Genomic DNA, 16836 nt, shown 5'->3' on the forward strand with positions numbered 1-16836 from the left:
GAAAATCTTATACTACTTGAAACGATACGTATACTTGTGTAGTACTTCTTATATTTTTTTAATTTGATTCTCCTCGTGGGTTCAATATTGAAGTTTTTAAAGAAAATCTTATACTATTTGAAACGATACGTATACTTGTGTAGTACTTCTAGTAAATTCTATTATAAATCATTACATTTGTTCACACTAGCTGTGAAATTTTATTATAAATCATTACATTTGTTCACACTAGCTGGTAGATATAATTTGAGATATATTTTCTCGAAAAATTAAGAAGTTCAAAAATACACGTAAGTGCGGAGAGGGTCGGTAGGGCACTTTCTAAAGAGTTCCTTAAGCATTTCCTAAGATTCAAAAATGGATTCAAATTGGCTAAAAAGGTAATAAGGCTCCTGATTTGGTCATTTTGGATGGTTGATAATATTTAACTAAGAACCTCTAGGTCAGTTCATTCTAGGTAGTGAAAGACCCAGGAGCAAGGAAATTTGGCCATATTTTAGCAGTATCTCATATTGATAAAGGGAAAAATATATCCATAATAGTGTTCTTGGAGACACCATTATAGTAGTATTTAACGCAAAGTTTTAGGAAGCTGACTAAATGTATATTAGAATCTTTCATTGGTGTCCTCCCAAAGCGATTATTTTGTATCATCTGAATGATGATGAATTTAAGTTTGAATTAGTTGGATTCTACAACAAGTCTATTAACACTTAAATGAATTTTATCTATTGTGAGTTCGGAAATTCCCTAGGAGGTATAAGCATTTTGTGAGGTCTGTAAGCATTGGGTTCATCATGAGGTATATGTGTCATCTATCATAGTTCTTTCTGAAGTCATTTTAATTTTTTTTATTTTTTTTACAATTCTTTCTAAATCAGGGTCGTAGGGTTAAAGATCCAAAGGTCAGGCACTACGCATACACAAACTAGGTTGATCTACTTAAGCGGCTCTAAGTTAACAAGAATACAACACAATGCAAGAAAAATTAAACAGCAAAAGAGAAAAAAAAACTAAAATAACACAAGTGCACAAATGAAAAACAAACAAATAACATATGATTAACAATGGTAAGAAGTAATATAAAGGTGCACAGATTTAACAGAAACACAAGAAACACTATCATGATATTTTGGATTTTTGAGTAAAAGTACAAGAAATAAAAACTATAAAGCAATTGACGATGTAACAAAATATTTTTAAAGTATAGACCCTAAAATTTCGACTAAATTTTCCTAACTTGGAATTCAACATCGTTTCTCTACAACAATGTCAAGAACTTGATACAATCCAAGTGAAACAAAACACAAGTGACTCATACAAATATATGTGTCATATCAGTAGTATACATAATGGAGTTTTGTGTATCAATTCCATAGAGAACGAACTAAATTCTAATATGAAAATGTTCTACTTTACTATCATCGGTTGTAGCTTGAATGGTTCAAGTTTTGAAGTTCAAAAAAGTTGTCCTAAATTCTTTTTTAAAGCGAGTGTACCCTAGCAAGCAAGAAAGAATTTTTAAGAGATTTAAGTGATGAGAGAATTTCACCTTAAATTGGTTAGGTGATGGATAGAATTATGAAAATAATCTCAGCCCAGTGTCAATCAGGAGCAAATTCTTTCTTATCCCCTTCCAAAAGTCTAAGAAAGATTGGTTGTCATGTGTTTAGTTCACTAAATCTCATGATCATCCCAAACAAAATATCTCCCTAAATGATTGTATAAACTCAAAAGTAATATCTCTATTCTAATGAGTTTACATTTCCACTAAGTATTTACATTTCCACTAAGTATCCTTCTGGATCTCAAATTTCACAAAAAAATAAGACTGTAAATTATGTTTAAAAGGTTAATAAAACACACTTAAGAAAGTTCCAAAGCAAATCACAAATGAAAACCTCAATTCTATCCTACCACATTACCAATCCAAGGAAAAACTAAGGGAAATTACTCACTATTCAATGTAAAACTCGTCAACATAATCTTTGAATTAAGCAAAGAAACCATACACCAAGTATTACAAGGAAATCCAAGTTAAAATACAAACTCGATTGTATTTATCTCCTTCCTTATATGAGCATGATGATGAAACAGAACCATAAAGTTACACACTTTAATTCTCTCAAGTACTCTCCTTTCTTCTCTCTAAAACACCATGTGAATCTTCCTTAGCCTTCTCTCTAAGTGCTCCATGCTCCAAAATGACAGAGAAGACCATTATTCATTCATTTGAAGCTTTTATATACTTCTCCCGATGAAGAGTCACGCCCAAATTACATAAACCATAAAATCATGTGAACTGGTGCCTAGGCACTATTCTGTGGCATGTAGGCACTCGTCATCGGAGTCTAGGTGCTATAGTTGTGGTTTCTAGTTTATACATTCTCAGGATGAATCTCTAGGAACTGGGCTCTTTATAATACCTAGGCGCTGGTCTATGGCGTCTACTTTCTACATCCAGGCTCCTACTTTTTGTGCTCTCTATCTGGTGGACAAAAATTTCATGGCCATCTCCTTGGGCATCTACTTTCAGCATATGGGGGTCTAGGCACTGGTCTGCGGTTGCCTACGTTCTGCATCCAAATGCCTAGGTGTTGGTCTGCAGGCGCCTACTTTCTGCATCTGAACGCCGGCTTTCTAATCCCTCATTTAGCAATTTTTTTAATTTCTTTAGCTTCAATGACTCCTCTTTCTTAAATCCCGCAAGACAGTACATGAATACCTTTCGAAAGTGCATTAAATTAAATAAAAAAACATATTAAAATAAAACAAGAACACATACATTTATATACACATCATGTGATGTTATTTTGAATGGATTTCTCCCGCATTATCACCGCCCAACCACTCAAATCAATCCTTACTCAATCGGAGTACTTCGTTTGGTTATTCAAGTGGGTGGTGGAGCTCAGGGAATTTTATATATTCTATGTACCTTGGACTGTGATCAAAGTACAAGTGACAACTAATTTTCTAGCAAACTTCTCCAAACCAAGTGAACGAGTAAAGAAACACCTACTGTTGACCTCATTTTTGGTTGAGGTCTAGAAATACCGAAAGCCAAACTAAGATGTTTCATATTGATAGAGCTTCAAGTCAGATAAGGGCAAGACTTTCCAAACCAAGTGAACGAGTGAAGAAACACCTACCGAAAGCCAAACTAAGATGTTTCGTATTGATAGAGCTTCAAGTCAGATAAGGGCAAGACTCAGTCCTTCTCTAACATGCCCAATTGGAGAATATGTCTACCACTCGATTGAAGTTGAGTTTGAAGTTATCAACAATCAGGTCGAATATAAGGCCTTGATCGTCAGTATGTGGCTTGCATATGAGATGGGAGTTTGGTACATCTTAGTGAAGTTTAAATCACAAGTAGCTGTGAACCAAGTCTATCATGCCCCATTTATAAGGCCATTGGCATGGAAATTATGGGAGAGCAATTATTACACTCTGAATACGAAATAAATGAATATACTAATGAATGTAATTCTCCTTTTCTTATCACAATTGTCGCTTCCAATAATTAAGAGACTCGAGAAACTTAAAAATATATATTAAATACACATTTGCATGAATCTCAATAAAATCTAACTGACAAAACTTACGAAGGAGTATAGCTATGAGGGCCTACAGGCGGAAGACCAGGGGCCCACAAATGGAAGACCAAGGCTTCACAGACGAATGATCAAAGATACATCAGTAGAAGACTAAGGAGTCAACACCATAAGACTAAGCATTCACCAAATGAATGCTAAAAGAACCATCCGACCAGGTATAACCCCTCTAAACTAGGGTTGAAAGTTGATCGAGCAAAAGTCATCTGAACCAAAGACTAGAGCCTATAAATTCAAGTGGAGACTTCGATTTGTCTCCTGCCATATCTCGACTCAAGGGAAGAAATTAAAATTGACACCTTCCTCACAGATGTCGTTGAGATCACAAACTGAGTATCGGGAATTAGCCATCATATAGCTACACTAAGCATTCCCAAAGAATCACCTCGTCGACGAGTAAGCTACTTCAATTACAGTAACTTACCCTCTGTCTGATAGTCGAGTATTGCTCTGCTGATAGGAGTTACTTATCTAGGGATCAATAGTCGACGACCAGACCAATATAAATAGCTGGCAAAACCAAGCCGACCGATCAAAGTTTTGTCAACCCAAAGATCATTGAGGTCTAATCAGCAACCCAATTTAGCGAAGGCAAATGAGCAAGTATTGTCGAACCAGGACAGACTAACTCCAGTCGACCAAGCCATAGGGTTGTCGAACCGAAAGCCTATGTATAAAATACATAAGATATTTTGTAATGCACCAATTAGAGCAGGGACACATATGTAACTTCATATTTTGTCGAACCAGGACAGACTAACTCTAGCCGACTGAGCCATAGGGCGGTCAATCGAAAGCTTGTGTATAAAATACATAAGATATTTAGAATGCACCCATTAGAATAGGGGCAAATATGTAACTATATTCCCCGCCTGCATCCCATACTCCATAAATAGGGGTATCATTTTCTAAAAAAAAAAGAATTAATCAACAATTCAAATTATTGTTCAATACCATAACTATATTCCCCAACAATCCCATCACCAACCCCAGACCAGAGAGGACTTATAACTGACAAGCATGAGCAAGTATTGTCGAACCAGGACAGACTAACTCCAGTCGACCAAGCCATAGGGTTGTCGAACCGAAAGCCTATGTATAAAATACATTAGATATTTTGTAATGCACCAATTAGAGCAGGGACACATATGTAACTTCATATTTTGTCGAACCAGGACAGACTAACTCTAGCCGACTGAGCCATAGGGCGGTCAATCGAAAGCTTGTGTATAAAATACATAAGATATTTAGAATGCACCCATTAGAATAGGGGCAAATATGTAACTATATTCCCCGCCCGCATCCCATACTCCATAAATAGGGGTATCATTTTCTAAAAAAAGAGTTGATCAACAATTCAAGTGTGTGCGTGTGTGTGTGTATTGTTTTAAAAAGTAGGAATGGCCTAAGGTTATTATGCAAGCTCCCACAGCCATCCCCGATGTGCCTAACAATTCGAGTACCACACCATCCACCGGGGTGAATCGAACCCCAGACCAGAGAGGACTTATAACTGACAAGCAGATGGACCAACTGATCTGGGCATACGGCGCATGTATATATATTGTTTAAGGTGAATATAAACAAATTTAGAAAGACTTCCACTCGTCGAACAACTCAAACTCGACTCAATTAAAACTAAATTATATTTGTTTAAATTAATAATTAAACAAGCTTGAATATTTTTTAAAAACTTGAAGCTTAAATAAATTAAACATAAACAAAGCAAAATTATTTTTAATTGAAAGATAAGAGTTCTAAGAATAATTTTGCTAAGCAGCCCTATCATCAGTAAACATCATAAAATATATTTGGCAGTCCTACCAAATCCCAATCCCCCACCCTGTTTTGGCTTATGCATGATCTACTCCATTAACCAGACCACTCGAGAAAAACAAAGAAGGGGGCACACAACTTTTAAGTATTTGCATTTACTCACACCTAAACTTTCATATTTACATACACAACACTTTGATGCTTTGAACATATGCATGAAAATGTGTAATTTACACTTATAAGTTATAATAGTGCTATTTTTTATGTGATATTAAAGATTTGAGTGTTTTGTGTGTAAATATAAAAGTTTCAGCGTAAGATATGTTAAATACATAAGAATTTTGTGCTGTGTATGTAAATCCAAAAAAATATAATAATAATAATAAGACGAATAAGAAGAATAACGAGAAACCCCAGAAATGGGTTTGCTGCATTGATGTGATGGCTTTAAAAGAGGCCAGCAGATACAAAAGGCCTAAAGAAAAAAATGAAAATTCTTTCTACACACGAAACATCCCCCAACAAATGCAAATTCAGAGCAATATTAATAACCAGGAGTTGGTGGGAGAATGAAGTACATGGTGGAGAATTGATCATCTCGGAGAGAAGACTGTGGCTAGACCATTATCAACCGTCAATTGGATCGGAGGTCCATAAGACATTAGATATCCTTCTTGGCCACACAAGTCGATTCCTTCTCCCAGAGCAACAACTTCACCATCAACGTCTACAATGCCTCCCTTTCTGGGGTCCCCTACACGGTTGCCTGGAACCAGCTTAAATGCTTTCACCTGAATCAATAATTCATTTGAATCACAACCAGTCCAGGAAGCCATCAAGTTTTTATAAACAATGAAAATTTCAGGTTTTTAAAAACTATGAAATTTGTTATATAATTCATTTTTGTTGTGGATGAAGATAGAAGTTGGCATTGATTTCTCCTGAAATATAATGATTTATTTCTTTTATATCATTGTTTTATAAAGTACAATTTCAGGTTTTGCATCCAAAGTAGACAAATAAGCCCTCAGAGGTGTTCTGATAGAGTAAGAAGAAGTCCAGGTGTTTTCTGGAGGTCTCACCTTCAGATACATCACATATGGTGATTTAATATGGGTTCCATCTTTCATCTTCAGCAATATTGATACAAGAGCGGATTTGGGGCAATCTTTGATCACAACCAAGTCCAGGAAGCCATCAGAAAACTGCAACACAAACAATAAATTACATGAAAAGGCATACAAGGAGTAAACATTAGCTGCAATGCGAATGGATGCCAAAATTATAATAATTCAATATCAGACTCAACATAATTAATAGTTGCATCCAAGCAAAATCACGCTACTGATTACGCAAGCCACCATCTTAAAAGCATTCGAGGAACTCAAAGCAAAATTCAAAAAATCAAATGCAGTAAAAATTATAAGAAACAACAGTTTTTTTTTTTCTTTTTTATATATACCAGTAAAATCCTAGAACCTGCATATGCAACACAAATATTACATGCAGTAATCCTTCGGTTATAAACTTTTAGAAGAGAAGAATATGCCTAGGCTTATAGATAATCAAACTGAGACAAAACTAAGTTGATTAATTGTCAATGAGTCATAGCAGCATGTTTGCAAGTCCATATGGCCTGCTCTATTTAGAATAAAGAACAAATCCTAAACAAAATAATGGTGAAGATGGAATACCTTGGCTTCAGGTGCTGGCATAGCATCTTCTCCAACCCAAGGCACATTTACAAGTGAAATAGATAAAAATGGGCCATCCAGAAACCTCCAATCTGAATTTTCAAAACAAACACTAGGGCCCCCATAACAACTTTGCAAAACTTCCGCAACACTGTTTTGTCCGTTTTCAGAGACATTATCAGTTCCCACACAGATTGTTCTACCTTTCAATGGTTCTCCACAGAGTTCATGTCCAGGGGCAGGAACAAACTCAACATGGCCATGGTATTTACGCAACTTCATTATTCTCAGAAGACACTGGACAGAAGAAATATTAACGTAAGACCAATCCATTAAACTGTGAAGTTAATAATTTTACATATAGACTTGTATAGATCAGTAAGGGAAAAAAAATCATTCACACAAAGGAATCAATAAAACCCTTTCACTGAAATAAATAATCCCCATCCTTACAGTAAAAAACAAGATGCGGATACAAAAACTGTAAACTCCATTATCTATTGGGCCTCTGGAAAACAATAAAAATAGGAATGGGGTGGGGCACATACACACAGACTTGCCTCTAATTTTTAGATACATACTTTCTATGATTAGTGTAGAATTATGAAATTAGAATGCTAGTAAATGCAAGCCACATTAAAAAAAAAAGAGGAAGAAAGAAAACAATAAAGAGAGGAACCATTAGCAGCTCTATAGTATTAAATCCATAAGGATAACCGAGAAACCACATATGCAGAATTAAAACACAAAACTACAGCATGAATATGGCTAACAAATGGATGAGTTTTAAGTAGCAGTTGTAGATCAACAACTGTAATGCACTACAGAAGAATAAGTGGCTGCCAAATTGTAAGGTAGGCATTTTCCAGCTGCCTATCTACTGCAAGCTTATCAACAATGAGCTGCTTATCCATTAGTGAGCTGCTTATCCATTAGAATATGTGACCACCAGATTATAATAGAAGCAACCAAACTAGTATTCCACCTCACCCAATGGATGTGGAGCATTATGAATAGTTTTGCAAAAAAAACTTCATGGGTTCCATGTTATGGCCACAAAAAAATAAAAAAATAAAAAAATAAAAAAATAAAAAATGAAAAAAAAAGAAGAAAAGTGGGAGCCGGTCAAATTTTGGGTAATGAATGGATGATACATTTTTCATGATAAAATCATCAGGAAATTAGACAAGTGCAATTCAATGGAAAGCTAACTAGGCAAATTGTTGTTGAAATTATTTTCAACCTGAAAATAGTATTGAAAACAGCAGAAATAGAAGAGGAAAAAAGATATGTGAAGGAATAAGAAGAGATGCGAAGCTACAAGTGCTGTATTAATTCATTTCAGAATAACTACATAACAGAATGGTGCTGATTAATAATAATAAAAAAAAACAGAATAATGCGAATATATCTACCATAGTTATATACAGAATAAACATAGAGATGTGTTTAGATTTGTTTTTCAGAGAAATACTCAGCAACATATACAGAATTCATCAATAAATGAAACATAATATTTTTAGCCTTCTCAAAAAATAGTGAAGGACCACAAATGTCTAAATGTATAAGATGCAGTGGTCACAAGCTGCAGTGCTAGATGTGGAAATGGGGATTAATAATTTGGCTTTTTGCATAATTACAGTAACTACATTTGAATTTACTATTTGAGATACACATGATAGAACTAGATTTGCATAGGAGCTAGAGAGTTGATTTATCTCACAAGCAATTATGCTATTCTTGATATTAGACATCAAGAACTTCAGTTGTCCATAAATTTATCTGTTACCAATGGTTAATACAGAGTCAACGGCCAATGGGAAGTTTTCTCCATGATCCATTATATGGATGGAGAATATCGAAAGAAACAAGTGTGGTGAGATTTTGTGGGCAGGTTCTAATACCAAGAAGAGATATGGATAAGGGGAGAAGGTATGAGAGAGGAATAACAGAGTAGAATCTATAGGTGCTGAATTAATTCATTTCAAAATTACTACATAACAGAACAGTGATCATATAAATGGGACAATGGGGAGCAGAAAAAAAGTTGTGGACAGAGCTAGTTATATCATATGCTGAAGATGCCATGCATTGCAAGTAAAAAGCTCAATGTGCTGGACGAACAAATAGTAGTCATCAGGCTGGTCCTGCTATTGGGACAGTATTGCCGTGCAAAAACTTCAGGCAGGCTTGAAGTTTGAAAAGGCAAAATTAACTTTTGCAAGCCTCAACATCCATCGCCACACAAAGATTTAGAACGGAAGCATCAGAGTTAATAATTCTTTATTCTTGTGTTCCAAAAAAACGCCAAAACATTAATAGTAAATACTGGAAGGCAAGGAAGAAAAAAAAAACAAAACCTATCTCATATCTTGAAGAAAATGTGAAACTTGAATAAAGGGCCTATAACTGCTTCTTTGATTAAGATATTACTGGTGTAAGAGAAGCTGGTCGTTTAAAGTTACTACATACTTCTAATGTAACATCCTCATGCTCTTGAGTGTTACTGTCTACATCATTCTTGTTCTTTATTAATAATATTGCTTCTGCGCCATATAATTCTAAGTGGAAAGCTAATCAAACTTAAGAGAATAAAAATACTAGAGAAAATGACAAAGGGATAAATTACACACATAGAAGTCCAGGCGAGTGCTCCCCATCCACCGGTACTTTTCAGACTCAATATCAATATCAGCTATTAATCCTGTATGCAAAGTTGAGCATTTAGAAAATGTTTGAAAGTTCAACAATGACTATGGTAAAAAGCCTAAGCAAACAATTAGAATTGCTAACACCTTCTGCACGAAGTATCAAAAATGGATGACAACTTAAACAATAAATAATATTAGTACGTGTTATCCATTGTTTTTTACATACCCCATGTAAGCATTAAGATGCTAAAGAACTTGGTTTCTCCTTGCAATACAGTAGTAACATCCAGTGCACGTTTATGGCCTGTATGAATAGTAAATTAGTGAAGAAAATTTTATAAGCAAAATGCTTAAAAAACACCAAAAAGAACACAGGGATATGACCTCTTATAACAGAGAAAGTAGCATTCTGGATCGAATACGTTTCTCCAATTGCATCCAAAAGTGATTTTGCCAGGCCATTTCCTGTACCTGCATTTAACATTGTATTAAAGAATAACAATCATTGGTTAATTAAAGGCAAATGTAAAATATCATTTCTAAATGAAATAAAATTTTGTGATTAAAGAAATCCAAATGAAAAAAGCTATATGCAACTATAATATTAAAATGGATACACAAAAAGAAGAATAGATGCACATACTAACAATGACACATCAGGGTTCAGATGGATACGGGAAGCTGAGTAAGAAATGAGTGAATGGGTTAAAAATTCTTTAGTTTTCATATAATGGCTGTAGCTATTCTACAGCAAAATAGGTGGTCTTGCAGATTAGCAGCTCATCAAGTATACCTGCAGGAATGATCCCAAGCGGCACCTTGATTGCAGTATCCCAGTCTTCTCTTTGAAGCAACCCATTCAACACCTAATCAAAAACAAAAAAAAAAGCGAACAACGAAATAGAGTTGAAAAACATATAAAATAAAATACTTCGATAACCATAAAATGAAACTGTTCAAACCACAAGATGCATTGCTAACCTCCACAAAAACACCATCTCCGCTGACACATACAATACCGTCATACTTTAGCAGATCCAATTTATAGGCAAGTTCTTGAGCATGAAGCTGATACTTAGTTTCTGAAAGATGACGCAAGATGAAATAAATTACATCTGACATTCAGCTGAAAAAAAATAGAAACGAAAATAAAACCACTTGAACGTAAAAGCTCACCAACCTTGCAAGGTATACAGAATATTAGCCGCAACAAGTAGGGGCTTGATTTCAGTGTCAAAAATCCTTCGTGCAGACCTCTTTCCACCATAAGGGTTTAAAATAATAAATACCCTCTTTGGCCGGCCTATTATTATGCAAATAAGGAGCAAAATTCATTAGTTCATCTGATACTCATAGTCAACTAAGATAAATTTTGTAAAGTAAGAATTAAGAAATATAAAGAACATATTAACCAGTTTATATTAACCATATAAAGAAATATAAATCCAGTTCAAACAAGATGAGCATTAAAGGCAAGAAAGATAAAAGTCAGCAAAAAAATTTTTAAAAATCTAAGATGATCTAGGGAATCTATTGACATTGAATGAAAGGAGGAACAATGGTAAAAGCAAGATAATTTTTTTAGTGTTACATCACCACATTCATGTAGCCGAGCCCACTTAGAGGAATAAAAGATAGTAGTTGTTTTCGTTGTAAATCACCAAATTCACTAAAATCATATGAGCCTACATTCAGTATCAGAGGAGTTGGCGTTGATATAGATTAAGAGTTCCATCCTCAATTGCACGAAGGTCCTATGTACAACGATAAAGATAGATAAAGTGCATATCGTATGGAAAGTTCGGGGTAAAAAAACTATGGAGCTCAACTTTGTAGAAACAAATCTAGCATCTTTGAAAACCGAAGTTTGCTCATCCTTATAACTAAGAGATATGGGAATACAGTGTAAGAATTTAGTTGGATATTGTCCCCCAGGTGTTTGTAGGAGGTAGCAACATCAATCAAGGATAAAAAACTCAGCTGACTATGTTGGTGAAGGCAACAACAATGAATTGGTACATGACACTAAGACATTATTTCACCAAGTAGTTAAGCGACTACACACTTAATACGTCGATGAAGGGGGAACAAGGAGCAAAAAATAAAGTTATTGATGTTGATTGGAAGGCGCTCGCTGATGATGAAAGGTGATGACTAGTATCGGGCATAGGACATTTATTGATGGACCTCAGTTAGTCGATGGAAAGTTATTCAAACTGAAAGTGAGACCGGGCGGCTACTTAAAACGCGTATGTTGAATGTTTATGGTCAATACAAGTTGGATGTTGGATGTTGTGGTTGTCAGATGACCGTGAATGTTATATGACAACGATTGATGGATATCTGGTGAATTTGCAAACAATATGGTGGTCATCTGATGGAAAGGTAGTTAAAGCACCATAATTCTCTATAAATCCTAAGCACTCCAAGTGTAGAATGTGAAAAAACAAGAACTAAAATATAGTTATGGAACTTGAATAAAGTAATTTTACTCATATTTTAAATTATATTAAACATTTCCTAATCTAGTCAGAAAAAAAAAAAACTCACAAGATCACACCCTCTGTTGATCAAAAAGTGGTTTGGCACCCCTATGCTAGCCTTATCAACTTGCCCGGACCACAACAAGACTAAATTGCATATCGGCGGTTCACAGATAGTGGTTTGGTGTTAATTGTTGGGAATAGAGTTAACTCTTAACATAACTGGAACAGTGAAGTTGATAGATAACAAATCTCATAATCGAATTGTACAAAAAAAAAAAAAGAACATAGCTTATACTTGCCGTTATTAGACTAAGACAATGAATGAACGCAACCTTGGAATTGATTTACGATGAGAGAAATCTAATGCCACTAGCGGCTTGCCAATCAAATGTCTATGTGAGCGGAATGGAGTGTCCATTAGGTAATAGAAATTTTCTCTACAAAGCTTTTAACATATGAATTGAGTCAAATGTATGTACAAATTGAGGTTTATGTTGGAAAAAATTGAAATTTAGGTGTTAGATATATAATACATACGAATTGTCTGATTTGTATGTAAAAGTATTTAAGTGTAAGATATGTCAAACATAAGAAATGAGTGAAATGTAAGTAAGAAATTGATATTTATGTTGTAGATATGTAATACATAAGAATTGTATGATTGGTGTGTAAAAAGTGAAGTTTATTTGTTAGAAATGTAATACATAAGAATTGTCTGGAGTGTATATAAAATTAATATTTGGGTGTATTATTATATAATACATAAGAATTACATAAGAATTGAGTGATATGCATGTAAAAACTGAAGTTTATGTATTAAGACATATAATAAATATGAATGAAGTGGAATGTATGTAAAATTGAAGTTTAAGTTGCAAATATGTAAAAGAAAAAAATTGTGCAGTTTTGCGTGTAGAAATTGAAGTTTAGGTTTTAGATATGTAATAAACAAGAATTGTGTAGTTTGTATGTAATGATTGAAGTTTGGGTGATAGTTAGTCTACCTCTGCGCAGTCTGATTTTGAGATGTGGAGGAAGGTGGCATGGAAGAAGGGAGATGTACGACCTAGGAGCAAAGAGCATTGTGTTTGAGGTTGAGCTTTCTGGAACTACTTAGGAGGTCCAAGGTCATCATCATCAGAATACGAGGAACTTACTCGTGTGTCAGTACTATGTCTGAGGAGCTCTGTCAGCTACATGTGGGCCAGCAAAAAGTTGATGAGACTATAAGGAGAGGAGGGAGAGGATGATAATGAGTTTAATGATGATGTCTCGTGGGAGTTTATGTATTTTTTCTAATTTAATATTTGGAAATATTTTCTTTGTATATATATTTTGTATTTTAGACATACACTTTTACAGATTTTGAGTACTGTTTGTTAAATTTCATTAATTTTTATTATTGATACTTGTTTGTGCAATATATTGTGTTGTGTTAATAAAGAATAAATGTTTTGTAAAATTCATTGTGTGTCTATTCTAACAATCTGATAGTTATTTTTTCTTTTTAATAAATTTGTTACAAGTTTGCATCGGCGTTGTGTCGGAAATTCCCAATGCTAATACCTTTGATACATTCTACGCTAATCAACCTCTCCAACAAAAACATAGATACAAATGACGATGTAAGTTTGCATCTGCAAAAAGTGAAAACAAATTTTGTAGTTAATTTTTAGGTCGGCACGAGTTGCGTCGAAGCTAAGCTAACGTCGATAATATCAGATGCTAATATCGATGCAAGTTGTTTGTGTCCGATATGTTCAACGCTAATTGTAGTTGCGACACCCGGTTTTGCTTGGAACATATGTCCAACACAAATTCACTGCTAATATTGCTTTGCATCAAATTATTGTTATGTTAGCGTCAAATTTATCAATGTAAATTTGGCAAAATCCTGTAGCGTCTCAAAAGCTCGTAATTTGTAGCTTTTAAGGGTTGCAATGACTTGCAAAATTTATGATTTTCATATAATTTTTCAACAAATTGTGCAAAAATCAGAGTTTGACACCATTTGAGGGGTATATAGGTTACTCCTAAGAACCAAAATCTGAGGATGGACATGATCAGCCAAACAACTAGCTAAACTGGAATAGGCTGGAGTTGAGAGTCAGCAACTTTTTTGCTTAAATCCAATTTGTTTTGCCTATAGCATGTTTGTGCAATTAAGAGTTTAAATGAGCTCATAATTGCAAGACTTTGATTTTGTTGAATTTGCCTTGTTGAAAAACATTACTTCATAACTTTATTCTTAAAATTCCTAACCAAAATATTGAGTGTTTCTATTTATGTTTTACCAAAAAAACACATAAGAAGTGGTTCTTGTATGGATTGATTCTGCAAGTCATATCATCTACAAACTTACAAGACTTTGAAACAGATTATAACTATTAAGTCCTAGTACAAAGACATGAGCAAGCTTATGCACAACAATGCATAAAGGGAAAAAAATACGCTGAATTAAAACAAAGTTCAGAAAACTCATTCAGCCTTGGCTCAAGGAAAATTCAAGTTATCATGAATTTAAGAGTACCAACAAATAGAGACATAGAATCTTCTTCTTCAATTAAAAATAATTAATTGATTTTACAAACCATATCTGGTACAAACTTAGAAGATTGTGCAACCAATAAAACAATTCAAGACGAAACACAAAGAAAAGAGAGACTGTATGCAAAAAGCACGCAGAAAGGGAGAAAACCTAAAGCTGAAATAAAACAAGTGCAGGATCCTAGTTCCAGTCACAGCTTGAAGAAAAAAATTATACAAGACATTCTTCTACATATAAAAATATCCGATAGATTTTAGGAATAATATCGGCCGCAAAGTTAAGAGATGGAGAAGCCCGTAGAACTAGTAAATCAAAGGACAAAGAAGAGAGAGATTATGAAGTAGCACGCAAAATGGGAAAAAACTTAAAGCTAATTTCAAACACTTTCTGGATCATAGTTCCAACTTTAGCTCATAGAAAAATGTTAACTTATCAAGAATTTAGGCGTATCAACAAAAAGAGACAATATCCTCATCTTCATGTAAGCAAATTAGTTGCACCATGAAAAAACAAAAAAAAAAAAAAAACTATTACAGAATAGAAAACAGAAGCTAACTTAATTCCAAAAAACTCCAACTCAGCCGATGATCTAAAACAGCATCAAGTAAGAAGAAAAGAAACAATTAAAGACGAAAGTAGACAACTACCAAATCAAATAGTTCAATATCGATTCAAATCTGAAAAAAAAAACCAGAATCCCTCAGGATTTCCACAAACAAAACAAAACCAAACAGAAAAAGGGATAATTGCAAAACCAACTACCTAAGGAATGGATAAAATCCCTAATCCGATCGCTCCAACTCTCGGTGATCACCTCTGTGGGCATCTCCAGAACGAAGTCCTTCCTCAATCTCTTCCCCAACTCCCCTTCTCCACCCCTAAACTCATTCACATAAGCCCTAAGTGTAATCTCCCTTCCCTCCGTCGAGAAGCCCAGAATCTCAGACTCTATTGCGAGACTCTTCACCCCACTGCCGTTGAGACGCCACTGCAGCTCACCATCTGTACTCAGAGTCACCTCTGCCGGTGCTCCATTCACCCGGATCATCTCCCGTATCGCTTGCACCATTTCCAAATCTCAATGGAGCGTAGAAAAAACAGAGATGGGCTGGAGTCCAAGATGCGTGTGAAGCTGCATTGGCGCCTTAAATAAATATAAATTAAATAAATAAAACGTCGGAGTGCAGGTGGCTACTGCGGATGGAGATGTAAAGGTGGTGAAGTGTAGTATTGTTAACTTAATAAAACATAATTGTGTTTAGGCTCGTCTTCGGCTCGTTATAAAATATTATTATCCGAATTCGACTCGTTAATATTACTTACAAAACTATTTATTCGTGTTTGGCATGTTTGTTTAGCAAGCCAAACACGAACTATTCAGGAACAAAGAATCGTTTTAACATCACGTAATTGTAGGATTTTAAAGGTTGACCCGAAATTTAAATATTATTATTTTTATTAAAATATCATTAAAATATAACATAATATATTTTTTCTATGCCTTGAATTAATAATATTAATTGATCATAAATATTATAGCATCGATATCTTTGATTGGCAGAGTTTGTAAGCCCCCTGGGGTCACGGGTTTGATCCCTCCTATTTGTGGGATGAAATTCTTAAGTTCATGAGGTTGGTCTGGAGTCTCATGTAATAGCTTCTAATCAATCTTTTTTATATCCTCTAATCAATCTTTTTTTATATATATATATATATATATATATATATATATAACACGAACGAACAATTTTTGGTTCGTGTTTGTCTAGTTTATATATATATATAACACCAACGAACAATTTTTTGTTTGTGTTTGTCTAGTTTATATATCGAGCACAAAAAAATTGTACAAGATTGGCTCGGCGAACGAATCGAACATGAGCTTCTAAAGAAATCTAACATGAACTGTTCCTGCATCACCAGCTATTTTGAGAGACCTAATGAAGTGAGCAATTGAGGAACGGGTTAAAACAGGTAGATATATATCATATCGTGCGGGAATTCCACACGTCAGACTACACCACTAGTTCTAGTTTGTTTGAAACTTGAAGATAGAAATATTAC

At 34.5% G+C, this 16836-nt stretch overlaps 1 protein-coding gene across 1 annotated transcript; it reads right to left on the reverse strand.

The window, feature by feature from the left end:
• Nucleotides 1-5794: 5794 nt before the first annotated feature.
• On the reverse strand, nt 5795-15926 carry LOC110032442 (sphingosine kinase 1-like). The gene is made up of 10 exons (XM_020736080.1): nt 15535-15926; nt 10919-11041; nt 10720-10820; nt 10532-10604; nt 10123-10209; nt 9965-10042; nt 9721-9791; nt 7088-7384; nt 6476-6598; nt 5795-6184 (listed from the first exon to the last, which is right to left on the reverse strand). Exons 1-10 carry the CDS (start codon nt 15839-15841, stop codon nt 5987-5989), a joined length of 1458 nt encoding a protein of 485 aa, XP_020591739.1. The 5' UTR covers nt 15842-15926; the 3' UTR covers nt 5795-5986.
• Between the last annotated feature and the right edge of the window lie 910 nt (nt 15927-16836).

Source organism: Phalaenopsis equestris, unplaced genomic scaffold (genome assembly GCF_001263595.1).
Source record: "Phalaenopsis equestris unplaced genomic scaffold, ASM126359v1 Scaffold000940, whole genome shotgun sequence".
NCBI classification, from domain to species: Eukaryota; Viridiplantae; Streptophyta; class Magnoliopsida; order Asparagales; family Orchidaceae; genus Phalaenopsis; species Phalaenopsis equestris.

Excerpts from the sequence above, each read along its gene's own strand:
- LOC110032442 (XM_020736080.1), bottom strand. The coding sequence starts at position 15,841 with ATGGTGCAAGCGATACGGGAGATGATCCGGGTGAATGGAGCACCGGCA. Across the intron at positions 10,605-10,719 it reads GAGATGGTGTTTTTGTGGAG|GTGTTGAATGGGTTGCTTCA; the intron begins GTTAGCAATGCA and ends GTTTTTGATTAG. Across the intron at positions 7,385-9,720 it reads GCACTCGCCTGGACTTCTAT|TGTCTTCTGAGAATAATGAA; the intron begins GTGTGTAATTTA and ends TCTTCTGTCCAG.